Below are 13,290 nucleotides of genomic sequence, written 5' to 3'. Positions count from 1 at the left end.
ACCCCATAATGACAGCAAAAACAGATTTTTAGACATTTTTGAAAATGTATTTACAATAAAAAACGGATATCACATTTACTGTATGCTTAGGGTCGTTGTCCTGTTGGAAGGTGAACATTTGCTCCAGTCTGAGGTCCTGAGTGCTCTGGAGCAGGTTTTCATCAAGGATCTCTCATGTACTTTGCTCCGTTCATCTTTCCCTCGATCATGACTAGTTTTTCAGTCCCTGCTGCTGAAAAACATCCTCACAGCATGATGCTGCCACCATCATGCTTTACCGTAGGGATGGTGCCAGGTTTCCTTCAGACGTGACGCCATGCATTCAGGCCAAAGAGTTCAATCTTGGTTTCGTCAGACCAGAGAATCTTGTTTCTTTTGGTCTGAGATTCCTTTAGATGCCTTTTGGCAAACTCCAAGCGGGCTGTCATGTGCCTTTTACTGAGGAGTGGCTTCCATATGGCCACTCTACCATAAAGGCCTGATTGGTAGAGTGCTGCAGAGATTGTTCTCCCATCTCCACAGAGGAACTCTAGATTTCTGTCAGAGTGACCATCGGGTTCTTGGTCACCTCCCTGACCAAGGCCCTTCTCCCCCGATTGCTCAGTTTGGCCCGGGCGGCCAGCTCTAGGAAGAGTCTTGGTGGTTCCAAACTTCTTCCATCTAAAAATGAAAGAGGCCACTGTGTTCTTGGGGACCTTCAATGCTGCAGAAAGTTTTTGGTACCCTTCCCCAGATCTGTGTCTTGACACAATCCTGTTGCGGAGCTCTACGGACAATTCCTTCGACCTCGTGGCTTGGTTTTTGCTCTGACATGCACTGTCAACTGTGAGACCTTATATAGACAGGTGTGTTCCTTTCCAAATCATGTCCAATCAATTGAATTTACCGCAGGTGGACTCCAATCAAGTTGTAGAAACAGCTCAAGGATGATCAATGGAAACAGGATGTACCTGAGCTCAATTTCGAGTCTCATAGCAAAGGGTCTGAATACCTATGTAAATAAGGTATTTCTGTTTTTTATTTTTAATACATTTGCAAACATTTCTAAAAACCTGTTTTTGCTTTGTCATTATGGGGTATTGTGTGTAGATTGATGAGAAAAATAATAATTTTATCAATTTTAAAATAAGGCTGTAACGCAACAAAATGTGGAAAAAGTCAAGGGGTCTGAAAACTTTCCGAATGCACTGTCCATGATATTTGTGATTTCCATAAGTGCATGCCACTTCATTGGCTGATCCCTCCTGCTGACCCTGTATGGCTCTATATGCATGTCAATCACCAAATACACACAGAGCTAAGAAACTGATTGGTTGTGAGATGGCTGGGTCCTGTGCCGACTGGAAGAGAAGAGAATGGGCTTGTTCGACATTGCTAGGGAAGTCAGTCTTACTTACAATGACAGCCTATCCTGGACATCATAAATAATGATTATTATTTGTTAATCAGTCACAATTTAACCATGACAAATCCTTATGGGATTCCCAATCACAGCCGGATTGTGATAAAGCTTGGAATCGAACCAAGGTCTGTAGACTGGTCTTTCAAGACTGGTCAACCAGGGTCTTTCAAGACTGGTCATTCAACTGAGACTGCTCTTCTCTGTGTCACGGAGGCTCTCCGCACTGCTAAAGCTAACTCTCTCTCCTCTGCTCTCGTCCTTCTAGACCTATCTGCTGCCTTTGATACTGTGAACCATCAGATCCTCCTCTCCACCCTCTCCGAGTTGCTACGCAGACGACACACAATTAATCTTCTCCTTTCCCCCTTCTGATAACCAGGTGGTGAATCGCATCTCTGCATGTCTGGCAGACATATCAGTGTGGATGACGGATCACCACCTCAAGCTGAACCTCAGCAAGACGGAGCTGCTCTTCCTCCCGGGGAAGGACTGTCCGCTCCATGATCTCGCCATCACGGTTGACAACTCCGTTGTGTCCTCCTCCCAGAGTGCAAAGAACCTTGGCGTGACCCTGGACAACACCCTGTCGTTCTCCGCTAATATCAAAGCGGTGACCCGATCCTGTAGGTTCATGCTCTACAACATTCGCAGTACGACCCTACCTTACACAGGAAGCGGCACAGGTCCTAATCCAGGCACTTGTCATCTCCCGTCTGGATTACTGCAACTCGCTGTTGGCTGGGCTCCCTGCCTGTGCCATTAAACCCCTACAACTCATCCAGAATGCTGCAGCCCGTCTGGTGTTCAACCTTCCCAAGTTCTCTCATGTCACCCCGCTCCTCCACACACTCCACTGGCTTCCAGTTGAAGCCCGCATCTGCTACAAGACCATGGTGCTTGCCTACGGAGCTGTGAGGGGAACGGCACCTCCGTACCTTCAGGCTCTGATCAGTCCCTACACCCAAACGAGGGCATTGCGTTCATCCACCTCTGGCCTGCTGGCCCCCCTACCTCTGCGGAAGCACAGTTCCCGCTCAGCCCAGTCAAAACTGTTCGCTGCTCTGGCACCCCAATGGTGGAACAAGCTCACTCACGACGCCAGGACAGCGGAGTCACTCACCACCTTCCGGAGACACTTGAAACCCCACCTCTTTAAGGAATACCTGGGATAGGATCAAAGTAATCCTTCTACCCTCCCCCTACCCCACCCCACAAAAAATTAATAAAAATAAATAAAAACATTTTTGATATATTGTAAAGTGGTTGTCCCACTGGCTATCATAAGGTGAATGCACCAATTTGTAAGTCTCTCTGGATAAGAGCGTCTGCTAAATGACGAAAATGTCAATGTAGTGACGCCACTAGCACTGAGATGCAGTGCCATAGACCACTGCTCCACTCGGGAGTCCACAGGGTGATAAATTATGGGTTTGATGCTCTCGAACACGGCCAATCTCACGTGTTGTGGAAATCTAGAAGAGATAGACCTGGGGCCTATTCATTACGCCAATTATGTTGCAAAACGTTTCTTAAACGGAACGAAACGGGGAGGGACTTACCAGAATTTGTCCAATAGAAACTGTAGTTTTAGTTTGCAACTTTTTGGACTAATAAGCGAATTCGATTATGCGGAGCCGCTTGGTATCGCTTTATGGCCCGAGACGTGAACGGGCAAAAGCGGTGAGGGAGGAGTGCCTTTCTCAAATTAAACAGTAATCAGCGCAGCTCGGTCATGATGTCTACAAGGCAGCATGGTGCTTTGTCCAGAAACATACATATCTTTTCCATAAAATGTGTGTTTTATCAATAGCAATCTCTTTTGCATGTGAAAAAACATAATTCTACCCATTACTCCTCGTGGTTAATTACGTCATTTTTGTTTTGAGCCGTGGGCTTTGAACGGGGCACATGGCTGGCTCACGCCCGGGAGGCATCCCGGTTCCAAAGCAAATTCAATCGCTTTCACACTGTGCAAACACGCCTACATGGGCGCCCGGGACAGATTAATCGAATCCCCTCAACAATGACACGCCTGAGAGGAAGAAGCGCTGTACCACTGTCTTTGTCTGCAGTGAGTGAGTAAGCAAAAGTACGCGATGGTAGTGACTGTCATTTTCTGAAATGTCTTTGCAACACAGTTGTAGTCATATTTCACAATAGATTTCGGAGCTCATTTAGCTTGCTCTACTGACTTGTTAAACAGTAAGCTAAACTTGACAGTGTTTGCTAGCTGTTGTTGTGGTTAGCTAGCTGAATACCTAATGTAGCTAGCTAAATTGGGTTATTGTGTTTTGTAGCTAGCTAGCTTTATTGGTGCATTATTTCATTTTTTTGTTATCCTGAAAGCATAGTGCTACATACAGTACTAACTCATTTAGCTGTAGATAGCTAACGTTAGTTATGTAGCTAGCTGAGGGTGACTTGCCTCTGTTTGTTTGCAGACCATCATATCCCTAGGTTTAGAATCTGATCCAAAAAGGTTTCAACAATGTTGCCACCAAAAAAACTCTCATAGCTACGAGTACTTTGTTATTTGCAATGTTGGGGGTTTCTGAGGTAATGCCATGCGGTCACACAACTACTTGTAGTGTCACAGTCAGCAGTTTGGGAGGAGCTAATGGTCGATAAAATGTTACAAGAGATTGTTAAGGCATGTTCATTGCTCCCCTGTCAGTTCGTAGTCCAAAGTAGGCTGTTTGTCTGTCCCAACAGCTCTTAGGTTCCAGCAAACTCTTCAGCCAAAGATGGCTCATCTTCCAGAACTTTTTAAATATGTGGACGAACACCAGGAGCTGTACATTGAGGTAGTTTTTTCTCATTACTAGAAATATGACAATGCATTTAGTCATGTTTTACTATCTGCGACTTGAATGAGTTGATTAATGCATTTGAGGCTAGCCATATTAATATTTTAACCAAAACATTACTTTCCATGTGAATCCCAAATTATATTAAATTCTTTAATTTCTTAAACTTCAGATTCAGAAGGACTTGATAAGAAGGTTATTGCTTTCACTTCTCCAACCCCTTTTTTTTTTTTTTTGTTTAAAATAAACGCACTGTTGGTTAAGGGCTGTAAGTAAGCATTTCACTGTAATGTCTGCACTTGTTGTATTCGGCGCATGTGACCAATAAAATTTGATTTGATTTTATTTGATTTGATTTGATTTGAGTAGTAAGAACTGATGTGGTAGCAAAAACAACACCAGTATATAAGATAGGACACCACACCACTGTAGGGTATTTGGATTTGGTTTAGTGCCTAAGACTTCACTTCCTTGCCACAAGAACAAAGTAATGTGCTTGTGGGTTTTCCTATTAACTTCAAGAACAAGTATAGGGCTGGGAATTGCCAGGGACCTCACGATACAATATTATTACTATACTTAGGTGCCGATATGATATGTATTGCAATTCTCACGATTCTATATCTATCGCGATTCGATGTTCCAAGCATATTGGTCACCATATGTCTGCTGCAGAGGGACAAGATTATTTGATCAGTCATAGAAATAAAAGTGCTGAAAACAAATGGACTCCTTATTTAAGAAGATGATGGAGAACAAGCTATGAAGGAAAAATACTGGCGTTAATGTGCAGGTACAGCCAACTAGCGCAAAAATAATATCGTGATATTGTCAAAACGAAACGATAAATCATAAATAATATCCCAATATAAAACAACAAAACAACCCTAAAGATGTACTGATTTGAATGTGTCCTATAAATGTAATCTGAAAGTGTTCCTTGATTATTGCCACAAACATGAACTGCGTGCATATGAATTTATGAAATTGCCTTCAAAGCCTCTGTCAATATTGAAAATGCCTTTTTATTGTCATGACAAAAATACTTGTTGCCAAAGCAACAATGTTTAACAATTCTAAATAAAATACCCTACATTTAAGAAACAATCAGAATTATGCCTAATATTAATCTCTCTCTCTCTCTCTCTCTCTCTCTCTCTCTCTCTCTCTCTCTCTCTCTCTCTCTCTCTCTCTCTCTCTCTCTCTCTCTCTCTCTCTCTCTCTCTCTCTCTCTCTCTCTCTCTCTCTCTCTCTCTCTCTCTCTCTCTCTCTCTCTCTCTCTCTCTCTCTCTCTCTCTCTCTCTCTCTCTCTCTCTCTCTCTCTCTCTCTCTCTCTTCTCTCTCTTCTCTCTCTTCTCTCTCTTCTCTCTCTCTAGCGTCTTGCCCAATGGGTGGCTGTGCAGAGTGTGTCTGCCTGGCCAGAGAAGCGCGGGGAGATCAACAACATGATGGAGATGGCAGCCAAGGACATTGAGAAGCTGGGGGGAACTGTGGAGATGGTGGACATTGGCAAACAAAAGGTAGGATTTAGCACTGTGTGCCTTCAGAAAGTATTAATACCCTTGACTTATTCCACATCTTATGTTAAAGCCTGAATTCAAAATTGATATATATATATTTTTTACACCCATCGACATACAATACACCATAATGACCAAGTATGTTTTTAGAAATGTTAGCGAGTGTATTGAAAATGAAATACAGAAATAGCTCACACCCCTTAGTCAATACATGTTATAATCACCTTTGGCAGTGATTACAGCTGTGAGTCTTTCTGGGTAAGTCTCTAAGAGCTTTGCACACCTGGATTGTACAGTATTTGCACATTATTATTATTTTTATTATTTTATTTTTTTTAAATTTTATTCTTCAAGCTCTGTCAAGTTGGTTGTTGATCATTGCTAGACAGTCCTTTTCAAGTCTTGCCATAGATTTTCAAGCCGATTTACGTCAAAACTGTAACAAGGCCACTCAGGAAAATTCAATGTCGTCTTGGTAAGCAACTCCAGTGTATATTTGGCCTTGTGTTTTAGGTTATTGTCCTGCTGAAAGGTTAATTTGTCTTCCAGTGTCTGTTGGAAAGCAGACTGAAACAGGTTTTCCTCTAGGATTTTGCTTGTGCTTAGCTCTCTTCCGCTTGTTTTTATCCTAAAAAAAAATCCCTAGTCCATGCCGATGACAAGCATACCCATAACATGATGCAGCCACCACCATGCTTGAAAATATGAAGAGTGGTGTTGTGTTGGATTTGCCCCAAACATAACGCTTTGTATTCAGGACATAAAGTTAATTTCTTTGCCACATTTCTTGCAGTTTTACTTTAGTGCCTTATTGCAAACAGGATGCATGTTTTGGAATATTTTTATTCTGTACAGGCTTCCTTCTTTTTCACTCTGTCATTTAGGTTAGTTTTGTGGAGTAACTACAATGCTGTTGATCCATCCTCAGTTCTCTCATATCACAGCCATTAAACTATGTAACTGTTTTAAAATCACCATCGGCCTCATGGTGAAATCCCTGAGCAGTTTCCTTCCTCTCTGGCAACTGAGTTAGGAAGGACGCCTGTATCTTTGTAGTGACTGGGTGTATTGATACACCATCAAAAGTGTAATTGATAACTTCACCATGCTCAAAGGGATATTTCATGTCTGCTTTACATTTTTTACTCATCGACCAATAGGTGCCCTTCTTTGAATTATTCTTCTTGTTCTCAAGTCAGTAATGGGGTAATTTGTCATATGTTATGGACGGGGTATGAATTGTGTGCCGGAATCAACATTCTGTTTGTAAAACATAGCCACTACCAATGAATGCATCTTGAAACATGGCTATAAACACAGCTCTGAATGTATACCCTTTAGGTAACATTAACTATGAGCAGGAAGATGTACACTATATATACAAAAAGTATGTGGACACCCCTTCAAATTAATAGATTCGGCTATTTCAATTGCACTCCACACTGCCCTTTCCCACCTGGACAAGAGGAACACCTATGTGAGAATGCTATTCATTGACTACAGCTCAGCATTCAACACCATAGTGCCCTCAAAGCTCATCACTAAGCTAAGGATCCTGGGACTAAACACCTCCCTCTGCAACTGGATCCTGGACTTCCTGACTGGCCGCCCCCAGGTGGTAAGGGTAGGTAACCACATCTGCCACACTGATCCTCAACACGGGGGCCCCTCAGGGGTGCGTGCTCAGTCCCCTCCTGTACTCCCTGTTCACCCATGACTGCATGGCCAGGCACGACTCCAACACCATCATTAAGTTTGCAGACGACACAACAGTGGTAGGCCTGATCACCGACAACGATGAGACAGCTTATAGGGAGGAGGTCAGAGACCTGGCCATGTGGTGCCAGGATAACAACCTCTCCCTCAACATGACCAAGACAAAGGAGATTATTGTGGACTACAGGAAAAAAAAAGAGGACTGAGCACGCCCCCATTCTCATCGACAGGGCTGTAGTGGAACAGGTTGAGAGCTTCAAGTTCCTTGGTGTCCACATCACCAACAATCTATCATGGTCCAAACACACCAAGACAGTCGTGAAGAGGGCACGACAAAGCCTATTCCCCCTCAGGAGACTGAAAAGATTTGGCATGGGTCCTCAGATCCTCAAAAAATTATACAGCTGCACCATCGAGAGCATCCTGACTGGTTGCATCACCGCCTGGTATGGCAACTGCTTGGCCTCCGACCGTAAGGCACTACAGAGGGTAGTGCGTACGGCTCAGTACATCACTGGGGCCAAGCTTCCTGCCATCCAGGACCTCTATACCAGGCGGTGTCAGAGGAAGGCCCTCAAAATTGTCAAAGACTCCAGTCACCCTAGTCATAGACTGTTCTCTCTGCTACCGCACGGCAAGCGGTACCGGAGTGCCAAGTCTAGGTCCAAAAGACTTCTCAACAGCTTCTACCCCCAAGCCATAAGACTCCTAAACAGCTAATCATGGCTACCATGGCTACTATTTGCACTGCCCCCCCCCACCCCACCGCATCTTTTTACGCTGCTGCTACTCTGTTAATTATTTATGCATAGTCACTAACTCTACCCACATGTACATATTACTTCAACTACCTCAACTAGCCGGTGCCCCTGCACATTGACTCTGCACCGGTACCCCCCTGTATATATAGCCTCCCTACTGTTATTTTATTTTACTTCTGCTCTTGTCAACACTTTTTTGTTTTATTCTACTTTTTTAATTAACCAACAGTGCATTTATTTTTAAGGGCTGTAAGTAAGCATTTCACAGTAATGTCTGCACCTGTTGTATTCGGCGCATGTGGCCAATAAAATTTGATTTGATTTCTGCCTCACCCGTTGCTCAGAGGTGTGCAAAATTGAGTACACAGCCATGCAATCTCCATAGACAAACATTGGCAGTAGAATGGCCTTACTGAAGAGCTCAGTGACTTTTAACGTGGCACCGTCATAGGATGCCACCTTTCCAACAAGTCAGTTCGTCACATTTCTGCCCTGCTAGAGCTGCCCCGGTCAACTGTAAGTGCTGTTATTGTGAAGTTGAATAGTCTAGGAGCAACAACGGCTCAGCTACGAAGTGGTATGCCACACAAGCTCACAGAATGGGACTGCCGAGTGCTAAAGCAAGTATCGCGTAAAAATTGTCTGTTCTCGGTTGAAACACTTACTACCGAGTTCCAAACTGCCTCTGGAAGGCACGTCAGCACAATAACTATTTGTCGGGAGCTTCATGAAATGGGTTTCCATGGCCGAGCAGCCGCACACAAGCCTAAGATCACCATGCGCAATGCCAAGCGTCGGCTGGAGAGGTGTAAAGCTCGCCTCCATTGGACTCCGGAGCAGTAGAAACACATTCTCTGGAGTGACGAATCACGGTTCACCATCAGGCAGTCCGACAGACAAATCTGGGTTTGGCGGATGCCAAGAGAACGCTACCTGCCTGAATGCGTAGTGCCAACCAATGTTCCCTCAAACATTTTGTCACTGAGCAAATTTCAGGTCTGCTGTGCGCAAAGTTGAACATTGAAAATTCTGTACAACTTCCAGTGCGCGTTTACTGTTAACACTGAGGCTGTACCCGCTTTAATTTACAGTTTTTAAGTGGCCAAGTAGACTACTGTGGCTATTTGATCATAATGTAGGCCTACCAGAGTGGCCTACCATCAAAAACAATGGCGAAAATGCATCCCATAACATTTTAACATGAAAATAGCTGTTCTATCATTCAGTCAACAGTAGCAGCCATTGTGTGGTGTTCAATGTAGGCCTACATTCCATGAGACTGTTGAAAAAAAAAACATGCAAGGCTTGACATTAACCTGTTCATGACTGAAAATGTTGTTTGATGCAAGAAACCATATTATTATTCCCATACCATTTATTACAGAGAATCAGACAAATTATGCTACCCTCTGCCTATTGGCTACTTGGCTTATTCAAGCCTGTCTCAAAATACAACACTGCCCCTTTAAGACAAAGAAACGTTTTTTTATCTGACTCACTTTTCAAAGCTGTCTAGAAATGTACAGGTTTTGTGCTCTTGTAGGAAGTAATCACTCCCCTATTGCTGACTACAAATGATCTATAACTGGGCTAATAACTCACTAACTGGCAAAGGATATGAACAAAATGTGCACATGTGGCTACTTGCAGCTCTTGCTTTGTTCTCAAAACAAGCACATCTACTCACGACCACAGCTGTAAACACAGTCCAGTTCAAGGTAAATGGCACAGATCCACACAGTGCCTTCAGAAAGTAATTAGACCCCCTTGACTTTTTCCACTTATTGTTAGGTTACAGCCTTATTCTAAAATTGATTAAATTGTTTTTACCCCCCTCAATCTACACACAATACCATAATGTCAAAGGAAAAACAGGTTTTTAGAAATGTTTGCTAATTTATTAAAAATGAAACCAGAAATAACACATTTACATAAGTATTCAGACCCTTTACTTAGTACTTTGTTGAAGCACCTTTGGCAGCAATTACAGCCTAGAGTCTTCTTGGGTTTGACGCTACAAGGTTGGCACACCTGTATTTGGGGAGTTTCTCCCATTTTTCTCTGCATATCCTCTCAAGCTCTGTCAGGTTGGATGGGGAGCGTTGCTGCACAGCTGTTTTCAGGTCTCTCCAGAGATGTTCGATCGGGTACAAGTCCGGGCTCTGGCTGGGCCACTCAAGGACAGAGACTTTTCCCGATGCCTCTCCTGCGTTGTCTTGACTGTATGCTTAGGGTTGTAGTCCTGTTGGAAGGTGAATGTTCGCCCCAGTCTGAGGTCCTGAGCGCTCTGGAGCAGGTTTTCATCAAGGATCTCTCTGTACTTTGCTCCGTTCATCTTTGCCTCGATCCTGACTAGTCTCCCAGTCCCTGCCGCTGAAAAACATCCCCACAGCATGATGATGTCACCACCATGCTTCACCACCGTGCCAGGTTTCCTCCAGACGTAACACTTGGCATTCAGGCCAAAGTGTTGAATCTTGGTTTCATCAGACCAGAGAATCTTGTTTCTCATGGTCTGAGAGTCTTTAGGTGCCTTTCCAAATCATGTCCAATCAATTGAATTTACCACAGGTGGACTCCAATCAAGTTGTAGAAACATCTCAAGGATGATCAATGGAAACAGGCTGCACCTGAGCTCAATTTTGAGTCTCATAGCAAAGGGTCTGAATACTTATGTAAATGTTTTTGTTTTTTAAATATTATACATTTGCTAAAATTTCTAAAAACCTGTTCAATTTGTCATTATGGGGTATTGTGTGTAGATTGCTGAGGAATATATTTAAAAAAAATCCATTTTAGAATAAGGCTGTAACGTAACAAGTGGAAAAAGTCAAGGGGTCTGAATACTTTCCGAAGGCACTGTATGTTGCAATAGTCTATTTGCATATAGACCGACTGCAGCTCTGATTGGCTATGTCGCACCGGTCTGTGTAGACTACAGGCTCAGTTGTGCACAATAGAATCCTACTCCTATGCGTTCTGCCTATAACAAAATCTCTTGAATACTTTGCTTTGTTTCGGTATGTTGCATTGAAAGTGGCTAATATTGCGTTGATTCAGAAACATTGATAGTGTTAACTAACAGGGAAAACTCTAGAAAGTTGAGTGAAGTTCAAGCTTGTGCTTCTCTCCGTGGGCAGATATTTCTTCTGCACTCTGCTTGGCATTCACAAAATAATGTACTGGGGCTGTTTTTCATGGTTCGGGCTAGGCCCCTTGGTTCCAGTGAAGGAAAATCTTAACGCTACAGCATACAATGACATTCTAGACGATTCTGTGCTTCCAACTTTGTGGCAACAGTTTTGGGAAGGTCCTTTCCTGTTTCAGCATGACAATGCCCCTGTGCACAAAGTGAGTTCCATACAGAAATGGTTTGTCGATCGGTGTGGAAGAACTTGACTGGCCTGCACAAAGCCCTGACCTCAACCCCATCAAACACCTTTGGGATGAATTGGAACGCTGACTGCGAGCCAGGCCTAGTCACCCAACATCAGTGCCTGACCTCACTAAGGCTCTTGTTGCTGAATGGAAGCAAGTCCCCACAGCAATGTTCCAACATCTAGTGGAATGCCTTTCCATCAGAGTGGAGGCTGTTATTTCACGTCAGTGCAATGGTGTGCAAGGTCCCGTGTAGCTCAGTTGGTAGAGCATGGCGCTTGCAATGCCAGGGTTGTGGGTTCGATTCCCACGGGGGGCCAGTATGAAAAAATTTATGCACTCACTAACTGTAAGTCGCACTGGATAAGAGCGTCTGCTAAATGACTCAAATGTAAATATGTATTTTTAGACCATTGAGAATGAGACCTTTTCTTTTCCCCCTCAGCTTCCGTCCGGAGAGGAGATCCCCTTGCCACCCATCGTCCTGGGGCACTTGGGCTCCGACCCGGGCAAGAAGACTGTGTGCATCTACGGCCACCTGGATGTCCAGCCAGCTGCCATCGACGACGGCTGGGACACGGAGCCCTTCACGCTGGTGGAGAAAGACGGTGAGAGTAGCTATTCCAAAGCACCTAAAAGAGAACAATGCTGAAAGATAAAAATCCATGCCAACATTGAGTTGTGGACTTTGATGTTTCAGTGTTGTTCTCCTTTTGGGGGAAGTATGTTTATGATTTGCATTGGCTTGTGCAATTTAGGTTGCTTCTTACTCCTTGTATCAACAGTGTAGCCTACTACCTTAAAGGCAATATTCAAGCACGATGCACCCCTGGGACTGCTGCGCAGAAGAAATATCAGCCCGCTCAGAGAAGCACAAAATTAAACTTCACTTAACTTTCTAGTTTTCCCCTTTAGTTAACGCTATCAACATTTCCCTCTACTGTGCGAATTGTGTTCTAATCAACGCAATATTAGCCACTTTCAATGCAACATACCCAAACAAAATGAACTATGCAAGAGATTTTCTTGTAGACAGAGAGCATTAAAGTATTGGGTTGACAGGCACAACTCAGGCCCATACTCTACACAGAACAGTGCGCCATAACCAATCAGAGCTGCAGTATCCCTATATGCAAATAGACCATTACCATATATGGATCTGTGCCATTCACTTTGAACTGGACTGTGTTTACAGCATGAGTGGTCGTTGTTTTGAGATCAAAGCAAGAACTGCATGTAGCGTTATTAGCCCATTTTATAGCTAATTTATAGTTAGCAATGGGGGAGTGGTTGCTTTTTCTCCATAGTTTTTAATGGTAGGCCACCCTGATAGGCCTACATGATCAAATAGCCACAGTAGCCTACATGGCCGCTGTTATAACTGTAACTTAAAGCGGGTACAGCCTCAGTGTTCACAGTAAACACGCTGAAAGTTGCACAGAATTTTCACAACGTTCAAGTTTGTGGAAAAGAAATAGAGGGAACATTGCTTATAGGTTTCACGATTTCTGTTGGTTCTTGACTTGTGAAATATAGGCTTATGGCATTGTTTTTGTCTTATTCCTTTTGATCTAAAACCATTCCTACATGGTATCATGCATGACTACTGAATCAAAAATCAAATCTGCTAGCAGACTGCAGTTGTATGTGGCACTCCTTTAACCATTTCGCTGCTAGTCTACACACTATATGAAAGGTGTAAGGAG

The 13,290-nt window shown here is 43.5% G+C and overlaps 1 protein-coding gene across 3 annotated transcripts in view; it reads left to right on the top strand.

The window, feature by feature from the left end:
- Positions 1-3,403: 3,403 nt before the first annotated feature.
- The window catches only part of cndp2 (carnosine dipeptidase 2), a 31,684-nt gene continuing 21,797 nt past the window's right edge, over positions 3,404-13,290 (top strand). The window contains exons 1-4 of one of the 3 annotated variants that reach the window (XM_041903974.1): positions 3,404-3,491; positions 4,115-4,206; positions 5,586-5,729; positions 12,030-12,192. In XM_041903974.1, coding sequence (XP_041759908.1) covers positions 4,147-4,206; positions 5,586-5,729; positions 12,030-12,192 — 367 coding nt within the window. In that variant the 5' untranslated portion in view covers positions 3,404-3,491; positions 4,115-4,146. Of the gene's footprint in view, positions 3,492-3,520; positions 3,605-4,114; positions 4,207-5,585; positions 5,730-12,029; positions 12,193-13,290 lie in introns of those variants that run through there. The other 2 variants (XM_041903972.1, XM_041903975.2) reach the window with 2 other exon arrangements.

This window comes from Coregonus clupeaformis, chromosome 17 (genome assembly GCF_020615455.1).
Source record: "Coregonus clupeaformis isolate EN_2021a chromosome 17, ASM2061545v1, whole genome shotgun sequence".
Lineage (NCBI taxonomy): Eukaryota > Metazoa > Chordata > Actinopteri > Salmoniformes > Salmonidae > Coregonus > Coregonus clupeaformis.
The sequence above is the reverse complement of the archived record's forward strand: the minus strand, read 5'-3'. Positions and strand labels throughout refer to the sequence as shown.